At 37.5% G+C, this 15,055-nt stretch overlaps 1 protein-coding gene across 2 annotated transcripts in view; it reads right to left on the reverse strand.

The window, feature by feature from the left end:
* Nucleotides 1-15,055, reverse strand: part of LOC137291073 (sperm flagellar protein 2-like) — a 47,189-nt gene that overhangs the window by 1,437 nt on the left and 30,697 nt on the right. Inside the window, exons 31-43 of one of the 2 annotated variants that reach the window (XM_067822351.1) lie at nucleotides 13,514-13,700; nucleotides 12,107-12,196; nucleotides 11,775-11,913; nucleotides 11,128-11,227; nucleotides 10,462-10,488; nucleotides 9,479-9,586; nucleotides 8,966-9,094; nucleotides 6,640-6,822; nucleotides 5,982-6,119; nucleotides 5,383-5,537; nucleotides 5,072-5,195; nucleotides 4,644-4,724; nucleotides 890-1,015 (exon numbers count right to left, since the gene is read on the reverse strand). In XM_067822351.1, coding sequence (XP_067678452.1) covers nucleotides 890-1,015; nucleotides 4,644-4,724; nucleotides 5,072-5,195; nucleotides 5,383-5,537; nucleotides 5,982-6,119; nucleotides 6,640-6,822; nucleotides 8,966-9,094; nucleotides 9,479-9,586; nucleotides 10,462-10,488; nucleotides 11,128-11,227; nucleotides 11,775-11,913; nucleotides 12,107-12,196; nucleotides 13,514-13,700 — 1,587 coding nt within the window. The remainder of the gene's footprint in view (nucleotides 1-889; nucleotides 1,016-4,643; nucleotides 4,725-5,071; nucleotides 5,196-5,382; nucleotides 5,538-5,981; nucleotides 6,120-6,639; nucleotides 6,823-8,965; nucleotides 9,095-9,478; nucleotides 9,587-10,461; nucleotides 10,489-11,127; nucleotides 11,228-11,774; nucleotides 11,914-12,106; nucleotides 12,197-13,513; nucleotides 13,701-15,055) is intronic. The other variant, XM_067822352.1, reaches the window with a different exon arrangement.

The raw sequence follows: 15,055 nt of genomic DNA on the forward strand, positions 1-15,055 counted from the left end.
TTTATTCAAGTGAAGTGACATTTCAATACAGATTCTTTAATTGTCAAGCAAGTGCTTGCTTGTCAACGATACAGGACTCTGTATCAAAATGTTGCTCCACCTGTCAACGATACAAGAATCTTTCAGAACATCGCTTCACTTGAATGAAGAAGTTGGTCCTTAAAGTTGTCCTTATCTGATTCACCAACTTCCATTTCAAACACTCCTATTAAGGCATTCTTCCATTGCCATGTCAAGAATCTAATCCCACTGTTCAAAGGGGTCAAGGCATGGACCTTTGTCATGATGGTCAGTCTGACTCATACCATTATCATACCATAGGCGCTTGATTCTGATATAGGCTACAAACCAGCACCGAAGAGCAGAGTGAGTCTCTGATTGTGTTTTCTGTTATTCCCACCTCTTTTAATGTGCATCTATAATATCCAAGCAGAGACTCGCACTACTATTTGCTGTGGGTCTGTCGCTTGAGATATGACTTGCTCTGCTATTTGGTGCTGGTCTGTAGCCTGAGATTTGTTTACTTCCGGGCATATATCCCGACTTCATCCGAGAATGGACTGTGCAATTATTGAAAGCTTCAAATGGAAATAAAATCAGCAGGTACTTTATGATGTTTTCAACGTACTTTACGATATTTTCAATGATCAAAGTCACAGAAGTGTTTGTCAGACTGAAAACGACCCGAGGCAAGCCGGGCTGCCATTTTACTGTCACACCTTTCTATATCTTATATATTTAGGTAATACTTCCACATATATATCAGAGTCGAGTGCCTATAATTTTTACTATGCATGATTGCTGACTGCAATGAGAAACAAACTTGCAAACAAGTGCAAAAGGCAAAACATTGAAGGATTTTATGAATCGTATATCCACATCTACCTACCAGCAGTTTGAATGTCTTGCAAGCTGTGACAATATCTTGGATCAGTGGATGTTCAATAAGGATCTTGTACTGGACCGGTTCTACCTCCTCATCACCCAGCTCTCGGTATACCATACTCAAGCGCTCCTGTTAAATATTTGGTATGATCATTTGCAAACAAAGAATGCACCACGCATAGATATGGAGGGTGATCCCCAAATCTGAAAACAATCCATTCCAATGTGTTAAGTTGACCCCAAATTCCCTTGGGTTTCTTTAAGTTCAAAGGAGTAAACTGTTGTAATTCTTCAAAATATTAAAATATTAGTCAAAATTTTGACTGCACTTCTTTAGACAAGGAAGGAAGATCCAATTTTTAAACGTTCCAACCAATGGTTGAACAAAAATGTTATGTGTTAACTTCTAAATATAATCTCCATTATTAACTCAGAAATCAGTATGTACAGGCTTCACTGTGAAATGTACAGAGGACTGAAAGAAGTTCATTACTGAGAAGACCTGAGAGAATCCTGGTTAACCCCCTGGATGCCACAGGGACATATATGTCCTTCCTCTTCATACCTCACATGGAAGTCCAATAAAATTCTAAATATACCACGCATATAAAAATACTTCACAGTTTTTAATTCTGCGGAAAATTCCCAGTTTCTTGATACCATCCACTATTATCTCAGTGCTTAAAATCGCCTTTCACAGTAGGTTTCATCGTAAATGTCGCCATTTTTCAAACTGTACAAAATCGAGATTCACAGCGTTATTTGCAGTATGTTTTGAAATGTGGAAATCGGATAATTACTGGGAGTAATGAACTTCAAAAATAGCATATTAATGATCACTGATATCAAGTTTTCATGTAACCAGTAATGATAATTCTGAAACGTCACCGATGTACCCAGAATCAGTTGGGATGTTTTCGAAAATACACTTACACGAATGCTGAAGTGCGCTTTCCGCCATATTGGAAGTGTTTACAAAATCACGTTTCGAGAAGGCCGGTATTGAGACGCACATTACATCATGTATACTTCATAGTTAGCTGCGACAAATGCATCATTGAATTCCCCAAGCATCTTAGAATTAAATTACAAATGGTCTTTGTCACCAATACCAACTGTCTAGGCAAAACGAAACGAAATATACTTTGTATGAAAACGAACCCTGTGCACGAAAGACAGCGCTTGACTGAAATGTAAACAAAGAAAAATTCCAATTTTACACTGCGTAGCATTTTCGGAAATTTTCCAACATCCAGCAGTCTAATCATTGCTTACAATGGCTCAGTACACTTAGTATATTCAGAGGAAGAGTGTCGAAGCAAAAAATAGCAAATTAAAAATAGATACAATGAAATAATTTGGTAACTCATGAGAAAGTGTCAAACTTTTAGTGCAGCGCGACGCCATGACTGACGCAAAATCACGCAGAACGACAACGGTACTTATCGGCATTTCTGGCTTCTTCCGTCATTTACAATTTAAACGATAAGAACATATAATACACGGATAGTCAGAATAATTCTGATTACTTACATCTCACATTTATACACAAAAGATCCATGAATCAAGCAAAAAGTCCTCGCAAATCCTGTGTACGCTTCTCAGCGAAGCCGCCATTTTGAAAGAAATCGGTCATCGGTAGTGATGTCACACATCAACATTGTTGCACATATTAGGCAATTGTTTTGAGGTGAAGGTCGGTTGAACAAGAGTAAACACAATGCCAATACCATTCCGATTGCACTTTTAGTATTGTGATGTATATTTTGTGCATCGCTCAGATATTTTTTCATGAAATTGATTTCAGTATCTACATATAACCATGTTCAACACCATATCGTGTGTGGATATAAGGTATGCGTTTTTATTCTTTGAAAGCTTTTGATTGTTTGAATAAAATTTACATGGGGAATTGACTCAGTAAGTGTACTATACCATATTTTAAGCCTCTACCCAAGTGTTGGAAGATCACACGTAGCCATTAGTTCCCGTGATGTGCAATATTCAATTCGTTGGTACAAATATTGCAGTTTCATATGAACAGGTTAATAAACAGCGATTTAATTCCAACTTATACGTAAAACGGATAATATTAATGAAAATGATTTGCACATTTTATGAAATGTAGGGGCACACATACTACTATTTAAAGGAATTGTGTTGTTCATTGTATTGGTTTGTGTCGTGTTTATAGACAAAACAATTATGAATATTAATTGACCAGGTGCGAGTTTGTCAAAAACGTTTCATGATTCATTATAATTTTTTTCGATAATAAAGTCAATTCAAATTGGATTAAAAAATATCTGATGGCAGAATATCTAACTCAAACAATATTTATTCAAAATTGTTAAAAATATATAAATCAGGTCATGTCTAAATTTGGACAAGCCTTACGTCCATATTCTAATATTTCTGTACTGAAAAAGTGATCTCTTTGTACCTTTCAATTGCATACTTATGAAGGGAATTGATTTCATAATCATGGGAAGAAAAGTCTATTTCCTACATGAATACTCAATGAATATTCAGGTGTTGTGAAATTTTCATTTACGCTAAATTGAAGCTAGGCAGGTGCGCGTGTTGCCCACAATAAGATGTGTAGTAAAACCGTGTAATTGTTGATATATTCAGGACACTATTTCATTGATAAAACTATTCATTTTATATTTTGGCTAAAAAGTGTTGAATTCTGACACAGAAGCCAAGATCTTTTACACATTGAGTGGAAATTAGGTTAGATATATACTAATCGGCAACCAGAGTCGTCTTTTTCCGACATCACAAAATGCACAAAACATGCTGTGACGTCAACTAAAATGTCGCATTATTTTCAGTTATTTCATTACATTTGAAAATATGGCTGTTACTCCATTAATAATGATGGAAAATTAATAAAAGTACATCTACACAAACAGGAGAATATGGGAATCTAAGAACTAAAATATGTATCGGATAGGGACATCCAAATCGCTATTACCTGCTTTTTGATGTACACTGGCATCTTTTCTTACAAATTGTGAAACTACAAAAAGGTATCCTCTCACATTGGGGAAATTTGTATTGGAATAGTTTGGTTCACTGTGAACAAAACTTAACGAAAATGCACTGTCGGTATCCACAGTAAATTCTCTCCATGTGATCGGAGTTACATTGACCTAATGTAAACCGTAGCTGAGTTATGCCCCCTTATCTTTATACGTGCATGACCTCTCTGTCGACGTTTGACGTCATAGTAGAAAATCGATTTTTGACATTTGTTGCAGGTAATTTTTGATTTTGTGAGTATGACGTTATGCAATTCGCTCATACATCCATTTCATACACACTTATGTCGTTCAGATATCAAGCTGTATTTTCTTCGCTCACACTTCCCGTAAAGATGCCAAATTAATAAAATCGTAGCAGAGTGCTTTTATTGGTGCACGATAAAAAACTGAGAAATTTACTGTTTTTGAACACACACAAAAGTTTTGGACAACTTTTAGCAGTGTCTATTTCTCTAACCTCTGAGGTAGCCGCAGTTACATTTAAACCAACAGATAGGAAATTGAATATTCTACATGTCTGTGCAATTTTATAGCCATATGCAGATCCAGGACCACGCGAGCACAAATCTCGCACAATGTTCACTTTTCAAACCTTATGAAAATGTGTGCCTGAAAAAAAACTCGGCATCCAGGTGGTTAAGCCAAAGGACATGAGGTGACCTAGAAGTGACTTGTCATGTATTCAGTACTACTACTTCCTGCTCCTACCATGGAGGTGGCATCCTCTGGATCTGCTGACACGCTGAAGCGGTGACTTTCTCCATGGCAACTCTCTCCATGGTGGAGCACCTAATTAGTCAAAAGGTACAACAAAAGTTGACAAAGAATACTCAACTGTTTCAAATTTGCTTGACTCTACACTAAGGCCTAATTCTCCAAAGTGACTTCAAATCTAAGAGTACTTAAAATTTATATATAACTTAATTCCATGACTTCAGCCAGAATCAAAAGCCACAATAGCTCAGAAGAATATTTCAGTAGTATAAGCTGATCTAATATAAAATAATAACACTAAAATCCATTCCAAATTATTGAAGATCTGTAATGAGATGTTCCTAAATATGAACATTCTTTCAAACAATTTTACATTAGACCTGATTCACATGTACACAGTGGTGCATCATTCCAGTACCTACCTTGTACAGCGCCTCAACAGGGACCTTGGCTTCCAGAGACTCGGGAGGAATCTCCTCACTAGTCATGGGTGGTTCAACAGCCTTTTCCTCTTTCTCTTCCATCTCAGGGGTAACCAGGGCCAGGCTGGAGAATACACAGTCAAGATTAGGCCTTAATTAATCAGTTATTTGATTTTAAAACCACATCTTTTGCCTTAATTTTTTGTCCCAACTGGAATATACAGACACAAACAGGGTAAACATGAGATACTGCGTCACTGATAAAGATCCCCAACATTAAGTACAGCAGTTATGCCTCCTGGTTTACTTACCCCTCTTCAAGACCCTTGAGTCTGTCAGCGTTGGCTGGGGTTGTGGACACAGGGATGACTGGCTTCTCCAGTCTGGGCATGTGTGTACCGGCAGCCACGGACAGTGCACGCAGGAAACCCTCATGGCTGTTGGGTACTGCACTGAAGTACATCAGCTGGAACAGAAGTATAGTGGGTGAGTCTACAGATGTAACCTCACCATCTAAATTGACAGAATATCGAAGAGACCTTGAAACAAATATATCTGATACAGCCAGAGCAAGTCTATATGAGGCAAGCCTAGATTAATGTCTATATATATTATATTTTATTAAGTTGATGTAAGATCTTTCAGTTAAATATATTCAGTTCATAGACTAAATGTGTACCAACTGAACAACTTCACACTAACATAATAATGGCTATTTATAAAGCACCTGTATCCACAAATTTGTGCACCGACATAGACATCATAGCCAAATCATCATCCTCAAAGTTGCTGTTATACCTAGTTTATATTTTTTTAGTACACTAGCACTTGTGGATGGATATAGTGCACTAGAATCCAAACAGATTAATTACAGGGCCATCATATATGTGGCAGTAATGGAGGTTCCTACCATGGCTGTATAGTTCAACACGGCTGGTGTCTTGTCGAGGTCGGCAAACATGACAAACATGACCTTCTTGAGATTGGAGAGCCGGCAATAGCTGGTCACTTCTGTTGTAGATTCCTCTGTGTGGAACCACAAGTCAGTCTGAAAGATAACATTCAGTTAAAATTTATTTGTTCTAAAAAAAAACTAGGTTTCTTTCACATCCTGAAATAAAATCATAATATCTATTTGTAATACATATCACAACATTCCAAATCTAAATGTATGTTACCTCTGTATTATGACGTTTCAATCCTATGATCAAATCAACTGAATTCTTGTTGCACAAGACCACAAACCACAAGTGTCACAAGCTGTCTTTAAGAGCTCACGTTAATTTTACAATGTCTAATCTTACACTACAAGTCTGTTCATATTGGAGGTATGTGCATAACACAACTAATGTCCATGAAGAAAACATAAAACAAATTACTTTAAAATTCTCCCGAATTATTTTAACAATGCTTTGATCTAATACATAACTGGTTAGCAGAAAATATCTCACTCATATGCAAGGTATGGGTTGGAAAAAGTGACAGCATCCCTTTTTGATCTGGTCATTGTGGGCAGCATGGGATGAAACATAGCTAACAAGCGTTTCTGTATATTATTTTCTTCCTACCCTATCATACTGTTCCCTGGTAACAAAGCCTGTATCTTTCTGGTCCATGTCCTTGAATCTGACCAACGTCTCCAACAGCTGTGCCTGGGTCGGTGTTGGCACTGGTGAAGTCAGCGCCATCAGGAAGCGGCGCCAATCCACATACTCTGTGTCGGATCCCAGAGTGGTGGCGATATCCTGGATCTAATCATGAACAAAACAACATGTGTATAATTTGTTATCTTCCTAATTTCAAACCTACTGGTGTTACTTTCACAGACCTACTAATTTTCACCTTGATTGAAAGTTTGCATGGTTCCAAGATATATATAATATTTGGGATTACATGTTCCTAGTAAAGTACAGATTCTAGCACTTTCGTTGGATTGAGTCCCATCTGGGATTTGAACCCACGCCCACAGAGTCAGGCACCTAATTGGCAGCACACAAGTCACAAAAGAAGCTAAAGAATATATGCTTCCATAAACCTGCTAAGCACAGCTATTTCCTGATTAGGTTGGATTAGAACAAACCAAGATTATGATGCATCATGATGCAAAAAACATCACTAATGGTGTGCTGTTGTCTGAAGTGTTCAAGACTTATGTTATATGAGCAGTCTGTGAAGGTGTTATTGCTGACATGATTTATGAGAAGTTACTTAAAGGTCACATGCAACGTAAAACACAACTTTGCAGATTCTGGTACCTTTTGGTATGCAATTACCGAAACAAATAATAAAAAATGCCAATTCAATCTATAAAGTTGAAAAAAACGCGATGAAAAAAAAGCCCGCGAAATCGGAGTTCAAACGTTTCACTAAATTCCCCCCAGCGCTGGGAGGAAAACTGGTTTCAACAGCTGTGCTGCGCTGCGTCCATAACGCATGCGCACTGAATAGATTCGCGGAGCTTGAAACAGTATGCATACTGAGGTCGTGAGCAGTAATCTTGGTTGTGTACACAAACAAGTAAATAATCTGCTCGTTACGTAAAAAAAACATGTTGATTGTGGTGAGCAGTCTCAGTCACAGAGAAAGCTCAGTGTCTGGTTTATTCACACCTATATGTCTGCCTGCCTGTCTGCTAAAGACAACATGCAATACACAGCTTCAGTCATTGACCACGTGCGATTTGAACTTAACGCCTATCAGACTATACGACATAAAGAAAATAAGCTGATTTATGACTCGTGCACCCGAGTCCCGTGTCTGCCACATTATGTAATTAGGCACGTGTGATACACATGACATGTTTTCATGTCTGTGGGTTGCAAACAAACTACATCCATTTTTTTCGGATGACTGGATCTGACGGAAACTGGTGCAAACTCTTGTCAGTTTCAAGACCTGCTTTGTACTTGGACGAATGACAGATTCCAGCCGCGCAGTAGTTTACTATCTCTACTGAGATAGTGGATCGAGCGCAAATTCAGAGAATATGTATTATCCAAACCCAACATCTCTATATACATTCTTCATGGATAACAACTTCTTTTAGTGTATATGATTTTGTTTGACAATAGTATATGAATCCATACTGAAACGACGGATCAAGTACACTAAAAGAAGTTGTTATCCATAAAGAATTTTACTTTCTGGTGACTGGCTATACTTCTAAAATGCCCATCAAACAGATCATCTTTCTGTACACACAATGAAACCTAGCATATCAGCAAATGAAACAGCCAATCGGAAGCCGTCGTTTCACTTGAGTGCATATCCACCCACTATGGCTGGGTTCGGTCTCCGGAGGGCTTCGTTTCGGGGGAAGTAAGCCCAAGTACAAAATATTGCACTTTTGAATCGCGATTGTACGCTTATAATTGTGTTTATTTGTTTTTTTAAAAGGAGCAGTGTATATTATATGTCATGAATAAGTGATATATGTGTTTTAATTATGTTTGATTTTTTGGTTGCATGTGACCTTTAAACAGTTTCTGCATTTATGGAGATATACTCAAAATAAAAGTCAAAAGGAAATGCAAATATTGCAAATGTTTGAATTTACATGAAATAAGGCAGATCAGGTCGAAGGATGTTCCGACAGTTATTCTCATCTCTTGTGCATTGTCATGATACCAATCACAATGTAGCGGAAAGTTATTTCTCATCACTCTTGAAAGGCGCCTTCTAATGTTGTATGATAAAAATTATCAGAAACTGCATCTGGTCATGAATGAAGATTTATTTGTGTGTTCATTATAAGGGCTCAAACCATTTTCTTGAGATGTTGAGTGATGCAGGGATGTTCTCATGTCTGACTGACAACATGAAGTTTTGATGCAGGTTTAGGTGAATGATGAATCTTTTCCCATGATCTCTTTAACTTTGGCAGCACTGACTCACCTGACTAGGTGTGACATTCATCCAGACATCAGGTAGCTCCTCCATTCCATGAGTCACAGCTACAATGTTCTCAAACGTCTCACAGAAGGACTTACTGGACATCACTCCTGTCGGTGCTGTTGCTCTGAACTGTAAAATGGAACCATTGATTTTTTTTTAAACATGCATTGTACTGATCTAATCTAAATTTCATAGATGTATCACAAACAGCGCAAAGGTACAAAAATATTATGAAAGTGTAATTTGGGGTCACAGATTTCATCCTATTTCATTTTCTATAGTTAGTTGTGTTTACTCCTTTCAGTCATGTTCTGTAAATAAACATTCCACAAACCTGCAAAGAGTCAGTTGTCCATCACATGAATGTGTCCACTGACTTCAGCTTTTGCTTCCTCAAGGCAAAAGATCATTTCGTGTCCTTTCAGCTTACAGCTGAACAAATACATTAAACATTGTGAATATAAAATCTATAAAGTTTCTTTCCACCTAAGCCCATATTCAGGCATAACTTACCTGTTGGAAGAGTCCCATCAATTGGTCGACAGTAAACTGGTCTGTCATCGTTTGCTCTATCGGTTCTGGCTGCGGTGGTGGTGTTGGTGACCTGAGCACAACTTTGTCCTGTAAAAGTACCGATACATGATGCATGGTTGAAGGCAATACATACATTAGGAGTGACTCACAATGTATAACTGAAAATATGACGCATGATATTTCACATGTACCAATTCATGTTCAAATTTAATATTGATTATCCAGAACTAATACACTATACCAGTAGGAAGATTGGAAGTTTTTGTCAGGAACATTTTAATACAAAATCTTAAACCTGTACTATTACATTGTTCTAGACAAGTAACACCTTGGCATTTCTCAATGTTATTGCATTTTCACCCAAAAGGATGTATTGTATATGTATATTTGTTTAAGCAATGAATTCGAAAGGTTCTGTTAACTACATCACCAGTTTAAACATACTCTAGGAACTATTTAATTATTTCAACATTTTTTTGATGGATATTACTATCTGATCTGAATATATTGTAGCTGTCCACAAACATGTGCAAAATAAATGTGCAAATACGTGCATTTCTAATGACCTGCAACAAGCAACAGTCTTTCTGTAATTTATTTAACTTAATTTACCTTGTGTCCGTTCACAACCATCATAAAATATGCAAACATAGAAAAGTGAGGAAAAGAAACTCCTTCACCATATGTATAAGTGCAACACTGTCCTTCTCTTTCACACACATACAGCTGTGCCGGTTCTCACTAACATCTCTCTCATATGTGAGTGAACTATCTATAATTCATGAACACCATATTTGTCCTTCGGTCTCCAAATCCTGACACTGTTGTGCCATTTCTAATGCACACCTTTGTGAGTGAACGATGTGAGTGAGTCTTAAAGTGTCTTTTAATATAAAAGAAGCGAATGTGATGAACAACATGCAGTGGTAGATTTATAAATGAAGCATCCTCGCCAAACTCACAATGTCAACATCAACAATGAGGACATCCTTTTGAACGCACCATGGAAAAAATACAACACTTAAATGTACATATTGTACTAATGGCATTAAGAAATATTTCACTTCTAAAACATATTAATGGTCATTCCCCTTCTTTCGGTTTGTATTTGTAATATACAATCAACTATGAGATGATGTAAAATGTGCAAAATGTATGCATTGCAGATATGCCCATTGTGATGATATATTCTCCAAGACAAAAAAACAAATTGTGACGAGTTTATTAGTATTTTTCTTGCACAAGTAAGCATATTTTATTTCCCATTTTTTGCCCAAACTTTTAAATCATTTTCATTATATCCCTTTTCACTCTTGTGTTTTGCATGGCATAATGCATCACTGAGAACACATCCTCAATATCTCCAGGATATACATTCCAGTAAATCTTCACTACACCCTTGATGCATCAATGGCTCAGCCTAATACTTGACATCATCAATTGCAAACACAAAATTAAACAGATTTGTCTATGCACTATAACAACGGGATCGTGATATCACTAACTGCTTAGCTGAATCAATCACAAAAATCTGCATGCCTTTGGATTTAACTCTGATATCGGACATTCATCCACTCAATCCACAAGGCTATAGCTCATGGTATGGGTCCATCTCTGAAGGTACTCACATCGTCCAACATGAAGTCTTCCTGTTTAAGGACAAGCTCTGCTTTAATTCTCTGCCCATTTTCAATGTTATATCTCATCGTCTCTGACATGTGGTCGATGCTGAAAACAGAAACAAGCATCGGCATACAGATACAGATGTGAGGACAAGATCATTGAATGTAGTTTAGCAAGTAGATTTCAGGGAGTATTCAGTGCAGACTGAATCATCTGGTAGTTTTTGTGTAGGATTACTGTGTTTAATACATGTTTTTCAGAGCCAGATATGTTACAAGTTGCAGATACGTCTCATGATTCAAGTAAATTGCAACTGCTAAAGCTCTTCGAATAGTAAACAGACAAGAGTGACCACAGACATCACCTTCCCCTTACAGCTGAATGCCTTGGAGCCTACATATCTGTTAATGGTGAGTGAGTTTAGTTTTACACTGCTTTTAGCAATATTCCAGCAATATCATGACATGGGCACCAGAACTGGGCTTCACATATTCCATGCTTTAACAACTAGGCATGTCTCTGTAAAGATCTGAGTATCATGGAGCTCTGGTACACTGATGCTCATGATACTTCACTGCTCCCTCCTTAATATCAAGTACTTTTTTGGTTAAATCAAATGATTTTGTTAGGTTTCTGACGGAACAGGACAGACCTTTCCATCTCCTTGAGGTATCTGGCTCCCAGCCAGTCATTCATGTCCTTGAAGGCATTGTCTCCCTTGCTCTTGAGGTCCTGGAGAATAGCGATGCCAAGGACCTTGATGAGTTCCAAGCGAACTTTGGAGGCACGTTCTGCAAAAGACAGCCATTTGAATATTTTATTTCATTGATAGTTGAGGAAAGATCATATAACAGGAAACGACAAATACTGATTAAATTGTGTAATATTTGAAGTGGAAATAGTTCAAAGCTTTTGTCATATTATGACAGCTCTTTCTCTTTTACCTAATGGTCGAAGTAAGAGGGGAGATAACTAAGCATATACCTTCCTGTCCAATAGCAAAGTAGTACTCCTCCCTCATCTTTTCTCTCAATAACTTCCTCTGCTTCTCTTCCTCACTCTCTTCTTCTGTTTCTGTAGGCAACCAAATATTTGTCATCCATTCTGTTCATAACATTTCATTCCTTCATTAGGATTGTTTAGCAATTGAACCTGAATTGCCATGTGGTACATTTACACTATACTACAGACTGCTATGGCTTCAATATCTTTCTGATGGGAATGCATTCCTGCTGACTTGTATACATTTCAGTGATGGTTTCACTTTGGTTAATAACAATTCAGTGTACGAATGATCATTTTATACTTGCTAGCAACCAGTTATCACTGCATACCAGTTATTGCCAACACCTGGCTGCAGCTTTTGAGAAGACAGCTTGATTTGTACTTTCGTAGAATTTCACACTTTGACACATCAGAAAAGCAATAGGCTACAAAAATCTTCACAAGTGCTACTGCCAGGCGCTGACAACGACTGGTACACAGTGATAACTGGTCATTAGCCAGTACATGTATCTACATATTTTTCCTACTACTGGTACTGGTAAAAGGACATTTTCTTCTCTGGTTGGGAATTGGTTAGTAATTTTGACTAGCATACAGGCAAAGTTAATACATACTTATCGTGGAGAGGCCCAACCAAGAATAATTTAGTGATAAGTCAATTAAAAAAATATCCCAAATACAAAGTGATTACAGGTAATATGTAGAATATGTAATCTCTTGCAAGAGGCGTGAAAAGTATTGGATCGCTACACGAGCACATGATGTTATTGAATATTTGTTTACTGCATCCCTTGCCCACCTACATGATAGTGTGATTCTTCAAAGGCATTTAGAAGTTGGAATAGTAATACAGGACAAAGTTTATCGATACCAACTTCTTGAGTTTAACTTTCAAGAAGTTGCTATCCATAAAATTTATCCTGTATTACATGATAGTGGTCTGAAAATATTTTACTTTGTCCCAGGAAGTCACAGATCGATATTGTGAGGAAATCATCCAAGCTGTTAAGGTAGGATGACATTCCATGAAGATACTCACAGAATATAAATACTTCTTTGAAAAATATGGTAATGGCAAGTGGAGATTTTATTCTTTATCAGCACTGAACACTATTTCAGTTATATCATAGCATGTCAGTGTGACGGAGGCAAGCTGAAACTACTGCTGGTCTTACATATTTACTACAGTAGAAGAACAAACAAGCACAGGATATTAAGGTTCTGTCAACATGTGGAAAATAACGAGATCTTCAGGCATTCAAGTCCGTGATAAGCTGATCCTACCATATCTAAGGGACACAACTCTCCATGGCAAACTGGGTTTGACACATATAAACATCATGGACTGTAAATATAGATGAGAGACATCCATGGTATGCTACTTACGAGGAGGTGGAGTCGGGGCAGCATCAGCCTCCGGTTTCTTCTTGGGGGATGGACTGCGACTCTTGCCGCCCTTCTTCCCTCCCTTCTTCACCTGTGTCTTGGCCTTCTCTTTTTCCTTCTCCTTTTCCTGCTCCCTCTGTCGCTCTGCTTCTTCCTCTGCCTCACGGGCTGCAAGCTCCAGAGACATCTGCAGAAAGGCAGAACTCACTGTCAAACTACACAAGTAGATGAACAAGTCAGAGAGGGGTTCTCAACATCAGTGATTGTTTTTACACAATATGCTTTGAGTTCAGATGTGATTGTTGAAGGAAAGTCTTTACTGAGATCTATGTTCAGGTAACGATTCAAAATGGCCATACAATCTCTTAATCTGTTTGCTTCCTCTGATTGCTTGGTATTTTATCCTTTTGATGTGTTTATATTCAATCTATATTATTGCCACAAACATGTGTGGAAAGTCATGCATTTTCTATCATGATTATACCAGTAATTGTGATATTTTGCTACTAGCTACTATATAATTTGTATAATCCTTTTTGTGAACAGCATTTGCATATTACTTATGTCTTCTTGGAATTGATGCGCTTAAGTAATAGGTGTCAATTTGAGTTTATTGTGACAGACATGACCATTACTGTAACCGATTATTGTTTATTATTATGTTACAGGCTGAAAATACAATACATCTGAGCTTAATAAATTGTGGCATAAGCTCACATCCCTGCAAGCATTGGTCCTCACTGAACAGGGGGCGGTTGGGTAGCCTAATGGTTAAAGCGTTCGCTCGTCACACCAAAGACCTAGGTTCGATTCCTCACGAGCACTACGTGTGAAGCCCAGTCTGCCATGACATTGCTGGAATATTGCTCACTCACTCACTTCATTGAGCATGACCTCTGAGCCTGCTACACAAGCTTGTTGTAGATGTTACAGGTGCTTCTACCAATCATAATATGGCATTCAGATGTTCAGTGAAATAATCTCACAGATATAAAAACGTATACTGAGCATATTATCAACATCTCCACAGATCTAGTGCAATCCTAACATGCTAAGTTGTGATATGCAAATTCACATGCATCAAATGTATAAAGACGTCTCATTTTCCACACCAATATATTCTACTGCATACATGCGAGAGATTATTGAGTTCTGTGACATTCAGTGGTAATATTTCATGTTTAAAATGTACATTTCTTGTGATAAAGATACCGTGATGACAGCTCTAATGAAAGTCATTCAAGATATGACTTACTGGCATAATTCCTGCAGACTGTTGAATAACATTAAATGTATTTGTACTTTGATGGAAATTTGTCAATTATTCAATACAGTTCTTAAGATGAACAAGAGTTACTGAAGATCACTTACAAACCAGATCTTTAATGGTGAAGTGCAAGAGTTATGAAAAATGACAAAAAGTTTGATTAATATGCCCAGCTTACATGTTATATGATGTCAAAATCCAAGGGCTGTCAGGCTACTTTGAGGCTTACAAAATCTTTGGACATCTGTTAGACGTGGTACACATAAAGGTGAGAA

The sequence above is a fragment of the Haliotis asinina genome, chromosome 7 (assembly GCF_037392515.1).
Source record: "Haliotis asinina isolate JCU_RB_2024 chromosome 7, JCU_Hal_asi_v2, whole genome shotgun sequence".
In the NCBI taxonomy this organism is placed as follows: Eukaryota; Metazoa; Mollusca; class Gastropoda; order Lepetellida; family Haliotidae; genus Haliotis; species Haliotis asinina.